At 34.0% G+C, this 17,751-nt stretch overlaps 1 protein-coding gene across 1 annotated transcript; it reads left to right on the forward strand.

The window, feature by feature from the left end:
• Nucleotides 1–1,797: 1,797 nt before the first annotated feature.
• Nucleotides 1,798–11,877, forward strand: LOC143222647 (presequence protease, mitochondrial). The gene has a single exon (XM_076449416.1). The coding sequence runs from the start codon at nt 2,159–2,161 to the stop codon at nt 5,210–5,212; it is 3,054 nt and encodes a 1,017-aa protein (XP_076305531.1). The 5' UTR covers nt 1,798–2,158; the 3' UTR covers nt 5,213–11,877.
• The last annotated feature ends 5,874 nt before the right edge of the window (nt 11,878–17,751 follow it).

Genomic DNA, 17,751 nt, shown 5'->3' on the forward strand with positions numbered 1-17,751 from the left:
AAGAAATATATTCATACAATATCCCAAGAATGAAAGGGGAAGTTATTTAAGAACCATGATAACTTTTATTATTTGAGAGATCTTCACGGTAACTTATTTAGCTCTATACATATCGATCATGAATGTTTTACCATCAGCTCCTTTTTTTTTTTGGTAGCCCTTAGCGACAGTATAGATCGGTCTCCGTCAGTTTATCACCCTAAACCTTGTTGTGCTTCTCGCACTACTCTACCACAGTATCGTTTAGTTTTTCAGGGATAATGATAAAACGTGTGCGATATAGAATAGCAATGCCAGTAGGCTAATTGGAGGGCTATTTTGCTTTACTCTTTTAGCATTCCACCCTTCCCAGACTTCTTGAGAAATTGGGATGTCTTCTGAGATTTGATGTCCTTTAATTAACTTTGAGATGGCTAATGACACGGTTTTATTTTTGTTTGCCATTGTTATGCCATTCCATTGGATAATTATATTATTTAGTCATGTTGAAGAAACTTTTCAAATATACGGAAGTTATTCTGAAACAACTACTAAACCAAATGTAGATTAGTCATGATGTGGCCACCCTCAGATGACCATAAGATCAATATGGTGTGATCATCTTGGGGCATATTCTAAAACTTAGACCATCAAAGATTTATATGATTCAGTCCTGCTTAAGTCTTCTTCTATGGCCTGGTAAATAATTACAGGGGTCACTAGGATCAAGTTAAAGTAAATAAGGTGGTTGTCGTGTACATATTATACCTCACAATAGGTGAATACTCTCACCCACTTATTACATGAATGCTCTTCTCTCAAGCAGCTATTGATGCCTAATCCTCGTTCAGTATTGTACTGTATGCATACAGTTATGATAAGAATACTTCAGCCGTATCTTTCAATGGTAACGATTTTATTTGTCAGCAAGTGAAGCCATTTCACATACTTGAGGGTTTCTTCAATCACTGTCTGTTTGTCTAAGCAATGCTAAATTTACAATTGTAAAGGAGGCAAGAGTTTCAAACTAATTTCGTTACGTTAGTTATAGAAAATAAATGCACCAAGTAGTGGCTATTGTTTCTATCTTTGAAAGTTTTAACTTGTTTGTTCAAAACAACAACATACCTTCCAAATACATACTAAATAAAGACGCAGATAGCCCTCTAGAAGCTTTGCGCGAAATTCAAAACAAGCGTTTCTCACTTGGGTTGTTCTATATTTGTGGTTATCAGGTACGCAATAAGTTATCCGTGTTGTGTTCACCTTGGGTGTTGAAACACCACTTTTAGCGTTATAAGCTGTCAGACATATTGTTGAACCACTGAAAACTGTTTATTTGATTCTTCCACATTAATAGCAATGTCGTTTTTAATCAGTGAGTTGAGTTATTCTTCAGGTAATAGCTGTAAATGGAATCGTTATTGGTCTTCACCACCAGCTGATCTTACTGAAGCCAAATACTACCTTCTTGTATTAGAAACTTGAGGGATTATCTTTATTATTAAAGATAGCGTTGAGGTTTGGAATAGACATATTTTGAGGGCAGACTTTATAGAGAACGCGTCCTATGTATGCGATCTTTTTAACACATGGGCATAATATATTGTAACTAATACTTTCAATGGTCGGTTTTAGCTTAGGAATTCAATTGAGTGGCCTTTCCGCACGTGATTTATTTGGATATCTTGTTGATCCCTACTATTAAGAGCTGCCGTAGTTAATAACATAATATACACATTATTTTGATATTAAAAAGATTGTCGAGTTTGTCAGCCGTCTTATTCGTGCCATTTAAAGTTGAAGAGCGCTCTCTAGCATCTTACCAGTTGTTCATATGATATACTCTTACAAATTACAGGGTTTAGGCTTCGTAAATTTAATGTAATTGTGTGAGGAGGTATACGGCGAAGAAAGTTCGGAAAGTAATATTCGTTATCTTTATAACGTAGTATTAATTTTAGTTAAGACATCTGAAACTTGCAAGTTTTTATTATTTTGTTATAAGATAACGACACTTCCAGATCCCCACGTTTCTTCTTTGTACAGTTGTAATTTATGAAACATTTATAACTGACAATATTTACAACAAAAGTTTCAGTACTCTATATATAATAGTAGTGCTTACTTATTTGCTACTAGTAGTATTGGTAGTAAAGTTGGGGCAACGAATCGTCAAATGATGTTTCTACAAAAAATTTTTAGGTCAAAGAGGTGTTTTCGTGCAGCCATTACAAGAAAAAGAAGTGTGAGAGGTGTAAGTTTACTTTCAAATGTAAATGATAGACCTAAAATTATATCACAAGTTCTGAGTTATGAGCCAGGCAAAATAATACAGGGGTTTCTAGTTGAGCAAATAAGAGAAATCCCAGAACTTCATCTAGCAGCAGTGAAATTAACACATGAAAAAACTGGTGCTGAGTATTTGCATATTGCTCGACAAGATCACAATAATTTATTTAGTGTAGCGTTTCAGACAACACCTCAAGATGACACTGGTGTAGCTCACATTCTAGAACATTTAGTTCTTTGTGGTTCACGCAGTTATCCTTGCAGAGATCCATTTTTTAAGATGCTTAATAGATCTCAAGCTACATTTATGAATGCTTTTACGGGTAGTGACTATACTGTGTATCCATTTTCCACTCAAAATCCAAAAGATTTTGATAATTTGCTGAAAGTTTACTTGGATGCAGTTTTCTTTCCACGACTTTTAGAAATTGATTTTAGGCAAGAAGGATGGAGATTAGAACACAAAAATATTAATGATAAAAACTCAGAAATTGAGTTAAAGGGTGTAGTTTACAATGAAATGAAGGGTGTGTTTTCTCAACCAACACAGTTGTTTGCTCAAGAACTACAAAGTAAATTATTTCCAAGTAGTACATATTCTTACGTCAGTGGTGGGAAACCTCTTGCTATACCTAACCTCGCATGGCAACAGCTGAAAGAATTTCATTGTACTCATTACCATCCAAGTAATGCAAGATTTTTCACTTATGGTGATTTTCCTTTGGAAAATCATTTAGGATTTATTAATAATTATGTGCTTTCTAAATTTGTAAAACAGCTCCCAAAGAATGAAGTGCTTAAAGAGAACCAATGGTTGAAACCAAGAACCATCATGATCAATTGTCAACCAGATCCTTTATCTAGCAACCCAAATAAGCAAACAACAGTGTGCAAAAGTTATATGTTAAATGATATAACAGATACATATGATTCTTTTACTCTTAATGTACTGGGAAATCTCCTAGTTGATGGCCCAAATGCACCTTTTTATCGAGCACTAATTGAGAGTGGACTGGGTTCAGACTACTCCCCAGTAGTTGGATTTGATGGTCACACAAGACAAAGCTCATTTTCAGTTGGTTTATGTGGCCTTTATGAGAAGGATGTAGACACTGTTATTCAGATTATAGATAATACATTCCACCAAGTACTAAAGCAAGGATTTCCTACATCACGTATTGAAAGCATACTCCATTCTATTGAGCTTGGTACAAAGCATCAAACTTCTAATTATGGCTTAGGACTTTTAATGGCATTAAATCCCATATGGAATCATGGGGGAGATCCAGTTGAACCTTTAGAAGTGAATAAACATGTTAGTTACTTAAAAACATTAATGAAAAATAATCCTAATTTTCTTCAAGATAAGATTCATGAACATTTTATCAGTAATATGCATAATTTGACATTAATTATGTGCCCATGTGAAGATTATAACAAAAAAATACAAATATCTGAAACTGATTTGGTGAAGAAGAAGTTAGAACATCTTTCTTCAGCTGATAAAGAAAAAATTTACCATGAGGGAATTTTACTTGCAATGAACCAGAGAGAGAATGAGGATGTGTCTTGCTTGCCTTCATTGCTGATTGAAGATATTGAGAAAAAACACAGGCATGAACTTGTTTATTCAGATAATATCTGTGGCATACCTGTTCAAAGCAGTGAACAACCAACAAATGGCATTTGTTACTTTCGTGCCCTTCTATCAACTGCCTATGTACCTGAAGAATTAAGGCCTTTAATACCATTGTTTGCATTAGTTATAACAAAAATGGGAGCTGGTGATTACGACTATAGACAGTTGGATCAAGAAGCAGAGCTATATACAGGGGGGCTTGACAGCTCTGTTTTTGCAGCTGTAAATCCTTCAAAGGAAGGTGCGTTTTATGAAGGAATTCTCTTGTCTTCCTACTGTCTTGAAAAAAATATAGAAAACATGTTTAAACTTTGGCAGGATGTAATAAATGGCTTGAAACTGGATGATGAAGAAAGACTTAAACACATAGTGAAAATGAATTTGTCAGAGCTGTCACAAAACTTGGCATATCAAGGTCATTTGTATGCAATGAAAAGAGCTGCAAGTACCCTCAGTTTATTTGATAAATGGAAAGAACAAATGTTTGGTTTTGAACATCTTCTTTATTTAAAAAATCTGTCTGATTCAGATTTGTATCAAGAATTGCTGGAAAAGTTGAGGATTCTTGCTGACTGTATTCTTAATAAGACCCATCTTAAATGTGCACTTAATGCCAATGCTCCTGTTTTAAGAAGAGCTGAAGGAAGTTTAATTAATTTATTATCTTCAATAAAAGGAGAGTGTCAGGAACCTCACCCTGAAATTGAACAAATAAACTTTTTTCCACGTTCCTCTAAAACACATATCATTTTACCATATAATGTTTATTATTCAGCTTTATGTTTGAAAGGTGTACCTTATACCAGCCAAGACAATCCTGTCCTTCGTGTTGCTGCAAAACTTGTGTCTTCTAAATTTCTTCATCGTGAGATTCGAGAAAGAGGTGGAGCCTATGGAGGTGGTGCTGCTGTCTCTGCCAATGGAAATTTTCTGTTTTATTCATATAGGGACCCAAATACTTCTGAGACTCTGCAAGCATTTCACAATTCTGTGAATTGGATATTGAAAAAAGAGTTCAAATCTCAAGATTTAGTGGAAGCAAAACTGGGTGTGTTTTCAGAAGTAGATAAACCTGTATCTCCAGGTGAAAAAGGAATGAAACTATTTTTAAATGGACTTACTGATGATATGCAACAAGTTCATAGAGATCAACTGTTAAATACAACTGGTGAAGATGTTGTAAGAGTAGTGGAAAAGTACCTAGATATAAGAAACATGAGTGGAACATCTTTAATAGGACCAGAAGCTGTTCTATCCTCAAACAGTTCTGAGTGGAGCATTATAAATGTAGAAATTGAGTAAATGTTTAACTCATAAAACTGCAAGTTTTAACTTATTTTCTGGTGTAATTTAGAATGCATAGTATTCTTTTTTGTTTTTACAAATTAGAAAATGAAGTTGATTAAGGCTTTGTACTTCATCATGCTAAATTTATATCTATATAACAGACAATGGGAAGAAAGTCCATTGGAAAAAAAATAAACAAAATTACACAAACAGGTAAAGTCAAAAAAGTATTTTAGAAAACAGTATCAGTAACAGCTAAGCAGAGTTTAAGCCATTTATTAAAACCACGTAAACCAACCGAGTTAATAATTAAGTTGTCATTAATACATCAATGAATGGCTTCCAATTGTTACTTAACACTTGCTGTTAATTCCTACTATTCTGTTTAACCTTTCTTGTAATATGTTCACACACACACACACACACACACACACACACACACACATATATATTTATATCAACATGGTTTCTGATTATTGACTTAGATTTTACATTTCAACAGTGATGTGGGATATTCATGTCAGATTGAATCACTTATTTTGTGAAAGAATATCTGTACAACTATAGCATATTTATAGACTATTAATTCATAGCAGGGTTTACCATTCCTAAAATATAGTTTTTTTACTGTTTTACCGGTTTGTATAATATTTGTCTTTTTTTTCAGATTGGATTTTTTTCATTGTCTATTTTATACTTGTTTTTGTAATGACCACTGAATGGCTTCAGTTTTTTAACAACTGAATTGATGGGAGGGAAAGTTTGGATGTTGATTGTCAAGGAAGTACAAATAGAGTGCTCTGAATTTATGAATTATATCAAATGTTTATGACCTTTTATATTTAAGTAATAAAATGTAATATAAAAGCATAAAGTTTGCATCATTTACAATTCTAGTTTCTTAGTCAATGTGCATCAGACAAATACTAGTCCATACCAATGTCTTAAATAATTTGCATAACATGGATATATAATTAAAATATCTAGGTAGAAGGAAGGAAAAGATATTCTAGTCACACACAGCACAAAGCTGCTTAAGGCTAGGAATGTCACATTAATTAGTAATCAGCACTGATTAAGCCAAATTGCTAATCAAATCTTCTCTCATGAGGAGAAAATTTTTAACATTTCAGTATACTGAAGAGTTTTTTTCAGAAAATATTTACATTAAAAGGATTTTATGAAAGCTCAACAAAACTTGATGGAAAGCATCTAAATGCATTGGAGATAGGCAATGTAATATTCAGAAAGATTTATAATAATTTTATTTGAATTTTTTTTAGTATAAAATAAGTCGTGTTTAATCAAAGCATGTTATTCTGGTACTTTCATCTCTTAAATATATTACACCTTAAAAAAGGAAAAAGTTGCATGTTATGTATTCCTGAAGTGTGTTATTAATATTAAATAACAGTAGAAAGGTTCATATTTAATAGGTATATTTTATAGAAGACAACAAATGTTTTCCACAAATATTTCATAAGTAGCTTCTTTATCAAAAACAGTATTTTAAGAAAATCAAATTCATCTCATAAACTTTTGTACCATTCTCTACTACTGTGGAAGGTAAATCATTGTGTAAGTTAATTTGGTGAATGCTCTTTTTTTTATTTTTTGGAAAAGAGAAATCAATTTAAAATGGGTCTTGAGTTACTTTATTCAGTGCTTTCCCATCATTATTAAATATACTATCTAAATAATTATAACTTGAATGTATTACTTCCCATTTACTATAATTAAAATGCCATTTGTCAAATATCTTTCTAATTTACCAACTGATCCAAGATATTCTGTTGTACCTTAATATTTTCAGCACAGCACCAGATTTACTAATTATACCTATGTTAGTAGTGTGAGTAAGAAAAATATAAAGACTCAAGCACACTGACCAGATTCCATTAATAATAATGTTTTGTTTCTCTCCTCTAATGACTATAAATAAAAAAAAGTATTTCCCTAAACTTAATTTACGTAATTTTGTGTATGGTGCCTTATCAAAAGGTTTTTCAAAATTTTAAATACACAAACACCATACCCTTTTTATCATCCAGAAAACAAGTAACAACCTTGAAAAAATATAATCAGATAGCAAGACAAGATTTACCAGTGGTGAGTTCATGCTGACTTCCTTTTATAATGCAATATTTTACTAACTGCTTTTTGCAAAACCTCTTTTATCAAACACCAGACTTTTTACCACTACTCAAGTAAGACTGATCTAACCTATAATTTTTGTGACAATTATTATTATGCCAATTTAAATAGAACATTAGCAATTAGTAACTGTCCTGTTCTCAGGCATATTACTGTAAAAAAAATCATTGTATTAATATAATGTCCTTAAATATTAATTAATACAAAAAGTGACATTATATTATTCTTTAAATTTATTTCTCTCAGATTGTTCTTTAAAACAATTGTTATAACTCTCTCTTTTTTTTCTTAACCATACATAAGTTCATTCAGTGTTGAGTGTAGAGTGTACAGTCAGCCAGATAAAATGAAAATAAGGCACAAGGGCTAATAAAGCCTGTATAAAATCCATCTTGTAAGCTAATTTATTAAATTTGTCTTGAAAGATATTAAAAGGAAAATCATATTTGTATATTCAATTTGCTTAGAATTTATAAAATAAAATCTACTTGAGTTTTAAATTAAGAAAGAATCACCAATACAGATATTCAATGCTCAGAAGGCATGGAGATGGACTTGTTTCTATTTTTCTGGAAATTAACTGTAATATTTTTACTCCTAATAAAAACAAAGTAATATGTAATACCTCATTATTGATAGAAGTTATATTATTACAGTAAGATCTTATGCATTGCCTACATCTTTGCTGATATGTTCCCACTGCCTATTGATGTATCAAAAATGAGAGTCAGGCTTGTATATCTGATGAAATACTTTGTTTAACTCCTGGGGAAGACTGTATAATCATTTGACAACATTATTTTAACACTTTGCTCACCTTTTACTTTTAAAAATTATTGTTCATTGAACACTATTGGCCAGCTATTTGTCATAAACCCTTTCTAGATTTCTTAATATCTTTTCTAAATTCTTTGGTTTCTTTTAGTCCTTTAAATCTTCCATCTTATTTCTCAATTTAAACTTTAATATGACTTTCATGCCTAATTGTTACTTTGTCTTTAGTAAGCAAATTAGGTTTTATCTTCTGTATTATATTAGGAAATGCTAAGAATCAAACCAGGAGAGAGAAAGAGGTTTTAAGAAATCTTTCTGGGTGGTTTTGATCCCCAATTTGTCAAAAAACAACTGGGAATAATGCTATTTAAGATTTACTCTTAACTTATAATACAGGAATGGCATGAAGGGTGGAGATAGGGGAACCTTTGGTTGTAAGTGGTCACTGCTCAGTTAAATATGATATTTTACTGCATATGGAGATTAGGAACAATGATATTTTATTTAAAAATTACAAAAATTTTGGAGAGGTGCAATTAGAATTATTATGAATTGGGCCTCTGAAATAATTGGACATACTGTTTAAATGTAGAGAATATCAAAAGTTATATATTTTTTAATATTCAGGTAGATATGTTTCTTATAGAAAAGAAGGGGAGGGGTGAATTCAAGTAAAAGACCAAGCTGGGTCTCAAAATGTGATAGAGATAAAATTAAAGAAAATGTAAATTTAAAAAGTTTTAATTTACTACTATTACAGAAGATTTAAATTAATATAGAAGATAACGAGAATTAGGGAAGAGACACATTAGGAAAATGAAAAGTGTATATGGAGAGTAAGGTTAGTCAAAATGTAAAAATTAGTAGCAAAGATTTCTTTAAATACATTAACAGTAAGTAAAATGTTGAGATGAAAGTAGTGCCTTTGAGGTATGAAAATAAAGGATTATTTATGATGCTTATGAGAAAGCTGAGTTATTAAATTATTTTCTTTCTTCAGTTTGTAATAATGAAAATTTAAATATATAACATTACCTGGCAGACAGAAGTTAACATTAATTCTGAACTTGTCAAAAACAAACTGAGAAGTCTCCTGGATCAGATAATACTTTTCCAAGGGTTTTAAAGGAGGTTATGGATTGGATATGTTAGCCATTTCATAATATTTCTGTAAGTCCTTGAATAGTGGACTGGTGCCAGAAGATTGTAAGGTCTTGAATGTTACTACTTTTATTTTTTAATGTTATGATATTCTTTAAAAAGGTTACTGGTTATGTAGGTGTGAGAATAAGTTGGTTTGTTGGATAGAAAAGTGTCTAGATGGAAGAAAGCAGAGTGTTGTTGCAAACTGGGTTCAGTGAAATTGGATTAATGTCACAAGTGTTGTACTTCAAAGCTCAGTATTAGTATATTTGCTCTTTTTGATTAACATCAATGACACACATGAAAAAATGAACAATGAATTCCATAAAACTGTTGATGATATTAAGGTCATAGGTGTTGCTGGCTGAAGAATACTACTGCTGTTTTACAAAATGACTTTGATTATTTGGTGAATTGGGTGTATAAATAACAGATGGCTTTTAAAATAATCAGTGCAAAGTAATGCATGTGTGATGTTATAATTTGAATTACAAGTATAATTTGGGTAGGAATTATTCTAACAGTGTTGTGGAAGAAAGGCATCTTGGTGTTATACTTGATCAGTCTCATAATCTATCAAAGCAACATATTGCTGCTAGTTAGAGGATTGTTTTGTTGTATCTTCAAAAATGTTGAACATAAATTTAAAGAGGTTATATTTCATTCTGTAGGTCATTGATTAGGCATCATGTAGAGTATTATGATTGGTTTTGAGCTTTTCACCATAGATAGGAAATTAAATTGTTTAAAAAAATAGTCCAGAAAATGGCTACATGAATGATACCTGGTATGGAAAGGTTTTCACATAAGTAGTATTTTTTAGGTGGAACTTTGTTTCTTGACAAGTTAAATAGATCCACTAATAATAACAGATTTGCTCAGGAAATAAGGAGAGTAATTTGTGTTTCATAATTTAACTGAGCTTTCCTAGTGTGTGTGAAATAATGAGATTGGACAAGTTTTACAATATGTTGTATAGAACATACAAACAAAAATGAACTTGTGTGCATGCACAACTTAAAAGATAGCTGCTTCTGCTGGAATGTGATTAGATCTACAACTTTCTATCATATTAAACACAGTAATCTTAAGTTTTTACTCAAAAAACTGATCTAAGAGAGTTTACTCAAATTCAGTGAGTCAACTCAGTTTCTTTGTCCAGTTGATTGCATTACCTTGTGACTTTTGTTATCTCACATTGTGGATCTAATGTGGCATTCAAACATTATCAATTTAACCAGCAAAAGTTATAAAAGCTGCATATTAGTTATTTAAATATGAATGTTATATATTGCTGCAATATATTCTTGGGCAGAATAGACATGGTTTACTCTATTGCTATAGAGAAAAAAGCATCTGGAACAAGACAACTTCAGTAACTTTGTGGATTGTGTGTTCATGTAAAAGCTCCAAGAAAACAAATGTACAATTTTAATACTTTAATATAATTAACACATGTTGTGCTTGCATACCACATAAGAACAGGTTAAGATGTTTGGTATTTTTCTTCAACAAAAGAGAAGAAATTCATGATAAAGAGAAACCCATTTGAAGTTCTGTACTTTATTTTAATTAAAATTTTAACACCCATACCAGCTGTCTTGAGAATACAAAAGGGAAGAGAATGAGAGAATGTGATTGAGGTGTTTAGAACTGATGAAGAAATAGTGTTAATTTATCACTTTTTTTTCCAGGTTTAATTCTGAGAATTGTAGAGCTATAGAACACAAATAAAAATGTTGTCAGAGTACAAGTATTCTATAGTTAAAACTGTTTTGTTGGCCTTTGGAAATAATTTCCTTCAGTGTGTGTGGATGCAGTAAATTTAATTAAGAAAAGGCTTGATAAATATTTAAATTATAAAGACTAGCTTTGATTTTATAGGGGGCAGCCTATGTAGACAAACAGGTCCTTTGTTGTTTATAAATTTTATGTTATCTATTTCCTATTTTTAGGAATGTACAGCTAAAAGTTGTTCTTTTTTGAGTGTTCGTGCTGCTTTTAAATTCATTATCTCACTTATGATCAATTCTATTGCCTCCATTACTCAATTAGCAGTTACTTTTCTTCAAATTCTGATTCACATCAATTCTTACTGGTTAATAGTAAATCTAAAATGGTTTTCTGTCTGTTTGGCTTTCTGACCATTCAATGTACCAAATCATCCTGGCCCACTTCAAGAAATCTATCTTCGCACTATTTTACTCTATAATAATGAGTACATGGATCTGAGAGGTTAATGTATTTTTTAAACTTGAACAATGTCATTGGCAAAACATAATTATCCTTTTGTCTGACCATATATTAGACAAACCTAAGAATCTGTGAGTATTTTAAGAATGAAAAAAATGTTTAAGGTGAAAGTGTCATGAAAGTGAAGTATACAAGAAAATGAAAGGTTATTAATATTAAAAGAAGTCATCAAGTCCAACAAAATATCTTGAAAATTTCCTGCTAGTTATAATGTGTTGTAAGGTAACTATGTAAATGTTCGGTCAATTCTTGATTAGCTTTTTGGTATCATTATTAGTTTAAGGCTAACTAGGATTGCCTGAGGTTGATTAATCTGTCTAATTTATTATTCTGTATTAAAAGCTTGTGGTCTGCAATTGTTAATGAGTTTAGTCCTTTAAAGTAGAGGTGTTCATAAAGAAGTAGCCAAAAATATACTGGAATTTATTTTCAGACAGTCATAATTTGTTTCATAAGAAAGTTTCTTAGTATCACCTTGCTTAAATTACTTGTTACTTATTTCAATAAAACTCGATTGAGTCTCACAAGTAATTACTTTTGAAAAGCAAAACCACAATGATTAAAATACAGGACTCATCAGTGTTTTGGATGTATGTTATGTTACAATCCTAGATTTATTTCATTTTAACTATGAAATAAGAAAACTATCAAGGCCAGCAAACTTGCCAACAAGGCTTCAGAAATTAAAATTATTATCTTTTATTTTGTAAAAATAAACTAGAAATAATCCATACTGTTAACATGACAATCTATCTTTTAATTTATTTTGAATTTATGAAGTTCTTAGATTATAATAATTGTTTACATGTGTGAAATATATATAGGCATATCATACATTTTTCTTTTTATTTGCCTCCTCCCTCCCCATGGTACAGAAGTAAAGCTGAAGGTTGATAACACCAAATACTTGTTTTCAATGCCAAAAGTGGGTGCAGCACAGATAGCTTATTATGTAGCATCTTAGCCATACATTAGTTGATAATCCACAAGGGATAAGATTTAACCTGCATCGCAGGCCACTGTAAGTTATTCAAAGCAATTTCTCTCTAATGTTTGAAGGAGCACTGAAAGAATACCTGTACAATTTCTTGAAGCATTTCAGGAAAGTAACTATCTACAATGACTTGATCTAAGAATGGATAGTTCAAAACATGATCCTGAGTTTAATGGTCCAGCAATGATGACATTCAGCACCTTTATAAAGAGCAAATGGAGGATTTGAGCATTATTACCTCTGAGTTAAACCATTATTTCAACCCTTCAGAGAATTAGGTAATTCAATAAACTATGTTTAAGGGTCAGAAGAAGATCTGAATGATAGTCTGGTCAATAATGTGGTCAGTCTGTGCAAATTCCTGATATAGCATACCCTGTAATGGCAACAGCAGATCAAAAGGACACCTTTGTATATGCATTTGTCAAGGAACTACCAGCCAATACAATGCTTTCTGAGACACTGAGTGAATTTTTAGATGTGAAAATTTGCCTGACATTTTGTAGGGTGAAAAGTCCATGGTGCATACAACAATTTAGTCAGTAGATTCTCACATTTGCACCTGGAAGGATTGATAATTCTACATACAGTAAAGTATTTTCATTTTATTTGAGTGTACAAAGAGATATATAAATGGCGAAAGGAATATTAATCCTGGCTCATTAGACTTTTTGTTAAAAAGTGTTGGTACAACTGAATTTTTCAGTAATTATTTAGTTCACGAGTTTTGAAATAAAAAACTAGTTAAATCTGATGATTTACATGTGATAATACAATCAGTACTGAAACACAGCTTTAGAAGATTTCCTGACAAATTAACAAAGCAATTCCCATTGGAGTCAGGACAAACCTCTGGAAAATTACTAAATAATTTGAAAGTGTGTAGGTTAATATACATTTATAGCAGTATATGAAGCTCAAGGGCATGGTATAAGATAATCTGAACCACTCCCGAAGAATTTCAAGCAGGCAACCATCTGGAATGCATGGATTAGGGAGCAGGCATTCCAAAATTTGATCCTGAGTTACGACAGTTCAGCTCTGGAAACTACCAAGCAAAACTTTGTTCTAGCACTAATATTCCCAGGATGGGTATGTTGCAGAAAACATTGTTCAGTTTTACCTCTATATTAAGTAAACTGAATTTCCATGGGAGAGTTATCTGATGTTGGCTAGATTATTCCCAGGAACATGCTTCATATGTGAGTGTATGCTGCAAAGGCAACCACAATACTTTTGTATACACAAGTGGTATTTCATGGTTTATTATGGAAGGGAATTTCTGCATTCATGCCATGTCTTGTGTTTAATTAGAATGACTATATTTTGTTTGTTTTTTATTTTCGTGCAGAGCTATACGAGGGCTGTTTGCGCCAGCCGCCCCTAATTTAGCAGTGTAAAACTAGAGAGAAGGTAGCTAGTAAGCAGCACCCACTACCAAATCTTCAACTACTCTTTTAATAACGAATAGTGGAGTTGACCGTCACTTTATACCGCCCACACGGCTGAAATGGTGGGCATGTTTGGGGGGACTGGGAATCGAATATGCAACCCTCAGATTGTGAACCAAGCACTCCAACCACCGGTCCTACGATGATTAACCATCACATGTTTACATATGATATACAGTCGTCTCTTGAACAGTAAGAATTTAACCAAGGCTAATGTACATCAGATGTTAAAATATGGGATCCTACAACTTTCAGAGAGTGCTTGTTCACCTCCAGTAGAAATTTTTAGAAGGAAGAGGGAGTGTACAATCAGGTTCTGTATTGACTTGCTATGTGACAAACCTTGCAATCACAATGTAATTATTATAGTTTCTATACCATAATTTTTAACATGTTTAGTGTTTCTTCACGATATTTATAAAGGTTTCCGTAAATATTAGTTTCCGAAAATTCTATTCTATACAAAGCATCGGACTTTTTAATTAAGGAGTTTTATTAATGATTTGGCCCGGCATGGCCGAGCGTGTTAAGGCGTGCGACTCGTAATCTGAGGGTCGCGGGTTCGCATCCCCATCGCGCCAAACATGTTCGCCCTCCCAGCCGTGGGGGTGTATAATGTGACGGTCAATCCCACTATTGGTTGGTAAAAGAGTAGCCCAAGAGTTGGCGGTGGGTGGTGGTGACTACTTGCCTTCCCTCTAGTCTTACACTGTTAAATTAGGGACGGCTAGCACAGATAGCCCTCGAGTAGCTTTGTGCGAAATTCAAAAACAAAACAAAAAAACAATATTATTAAAGATTTACTCATGAATATGGAGGATTGGAATGTCGGCTGTTGTGAGCGCAAAGTGATTTTTCGTGTTAAGAGTAAAAGGAAAATACTTTTCTTCAAATGAAACTTTTCACGTTTTACTTGCTTAACCTCCTAAATCAGGGGTTCCCAACCTTTTGGCACTCGCGACCCCTTACCTAAAAGTTTGAAACCCATGTGGCCCCCTACTTAGGGCTTACTATCAGCAGCTTAATTTTTCTTTTATTTTCTGTGAAGGAGAGGGAAAGAAACATCTAAAAAAAATATTTAAAAATTCTGTAATTATTTATTCGCAAATTAAATCACATTGGTCCAACCTGAATTCACAAAAAGAACATATATTTCCTAAAATAATATTAACATAGGTTTGAACAGCTATCCAACCCAGCTAGTGAGATGCCTGATGTTGCATTTCAGCAGCAAGCTTTGAAATTCGTGGCCGAGCGTTTGTTAGAGCCAGTCTCATGTCATCTCCAACATCCAATCTGTTCCTATTCTTTGTTTTTATATTGACAAGAGTGGGAAAACCTGCCTCACACAAGTAGGTAGAAGCAAATGGAACAAGGACACGTAAAGCTATCATGCTGACTTTGAAGTATGACTGATACATAGCACACCAGAACTAAGTCACAAATTTCACCTTGAATAGATCACGAGCTGAAGAGTCGTTCCTTAGATCCAGAAATTCATCTTGGATATCATCTGGGATGCTGGATACATCAAGTTCAGTACAAAATGGGTTCCTTACCAGGGCCTCCTGTTCCTGTGATAGCTCAGGTAAGTAACACTCGACTTTCTTTTCTAGAGACTGAAGATGTTCGGTAATCTCATCCTTGAGGAACTGATCCAGTTGGATCTGAGACTCATCCGTCACTCCACAAAGTTTTTCAAGCATAGCGATGTTTCCAAGATTGGTTTTCCGACGCCAGTTCTGCAGTTTGGAAACAAAGGCCCGAAGACTATCTTGAAAAAGGAGAACATGTGTTTCCCTTCCTTGAAGCTTCAAATTGAGCTTGTTCAGCTGGTCAAAAATGTCGGCTAGGTACGCAACCCTTTTATTCCATGCTTCATCTTCGACGTGAGCTACAAGATCTTTCCTTTCTTGAGTCTCCAGGAATAGCTTTATTTCATCTTTCATTTCAAAGACACGATTAATAACGTTTCCTTTCCACAACCAACGTGCTGCTGTGTAGAAGAGAAGGACTTCGTGGTCAGCATTCATGTCTTTGCATAGTTCTTTGAATAGGCGAGTGTTGAGGGCTTGAGTCTTCACATAATTTACAATTTTGATTACAGATTCAAGTACTTCCTGCAGAGAGGCAGGGAGAGTCTTACTGGCGAGAGCATATCGGTGAATCATGCAGTGGATGCCCTTTGCTTGAGGTGCTAGCTTCTTCACTCTCGACTGGAATCCTGATTTCGATCCCAGCATAGCCGGTGCCCCATCCGTACAAACCCCCCACACGTTTTTCCATTGAAGATCGTCGCCTTGAAAAAAAGTTGAAACATTTTCCATGACATCATCAGCTTTTGTTGTGGTTTCAAGTGCACTGCAGAATAAGAATTCGTCTTTGATATCATCAGAATTAATGTATCTCACGAAGACAAGCAACTGAGAACATGAACTTACATCTGTTGACTCGTCGAGCTGAAAGGAGAACAAAGAGGAACTCTTGATTTCAGTCAAAACCTGTTCCTTCACATCCATAGACATTTTAGAAATGCGCCTCTGTATAGTATTATTTGACAGGGATACTTGCTGCATCTTCTTTGCACTGGCTTCTCCAAGAATAAGATTTACTGCTTTCATCATGTAGGGTTTAAGAAGTGTTTCTCCAATCGTGTGAGGCTTTATTTGTTTAGCAATTTCGAATGCAATCTCATATGAAGCTTCCACTACGGCTGCACTCTGCTGCTGAAACGACCCACTTCTATCGATTCTTTGGCCTTTAAGACACCGTTCATGCCGTTTGAAGAAATCCAAACCCTTCTTTGAGTGTTCTGGATGTTTCGCCTCGAGATGACGCTTGAGTTTTGATGGTTTCATTGACTCTGCACTCAGGACAGCAAGGCACAAGACACACTGTGGTTTCTCGATGTCGTCGTTGGCGAGCACAGTGGTGAAGCCAATGTTGAGGTAGCATTATGAGTATCTGCGCCGTTTAGCCATGGACACAACTCACCTCTTCTGCTTACTTATCTCCTTGTTAAAATAAAATAAAAATGTTGAATAATGAACGCTTTGGCAACTGTAGATCTTACACTGACTACTTGTGGGAGGTGCAGGTAGAGTAATGATGGGGTAAGTATTGGGAGGGAAGGGAGCGTGGCCAGTCGTGCGATTCATCATCCACCAATCAGCAACGGACATGTGACTCACGTGTCGACAGCGAGCACACACACACTTAATCACAGCTAAACAGACACACAAGCATACGTACATGTGCGTGCACTCACATACTTGCTACTCACTAGTACAAACATACATACATTTGCAGATACATTCACACAGGCACATTCACTCACAGGCACGCATACATACACCCATAATATCACCTAATGACATTGAACTAACGTAGCACACGTTTTGCTTTGCACCGAAACAAAAAAAAAATGTAAGAGCATGAAAATGTAATTGATGAAATAAAATTAATGTTATCCCAAGCTACTTCTAAAGGCCCGGCATGGCCTAGCGCGTTAAGGCGTGCACTTCGTAATCTGAGGGTCGCGGGTTCGCGCCCGACTCGCGCCAAACATGCTCGCCCTCCCAGCCGTGGGGGCGTTATAATGTGACGGTCAATCCCACTATTCGTTGGTAAAAGAGTAGCCCAAGAGTTGGCGGTGGGTGGTGATGACTAGCTGCCTTCCCTCTAGTTTTACACTACTAAATTAGGGACGGCTAGCACAGATAGCCCTCGAGTAGCTTTGTGCGAAATTCCCAAACAAACAAACAAAAAAGCTACTTCTAACAAGG

This window comes from Tachypleus tridentatus, chromosome 8 (assembly GCF_004210375.1).
Source record: "Tachypleus tridentatus isolate NWPU-2018 chromosome 8, ASM421037v1, whole genome shotgun sequence".
Taxonomy (NCBI): Eukaryota; Metazoa; Arthropoda; class Merostomata; order Xiphosura; family Limulidae; genus Tachypleus; species Tachypleus tridentatus.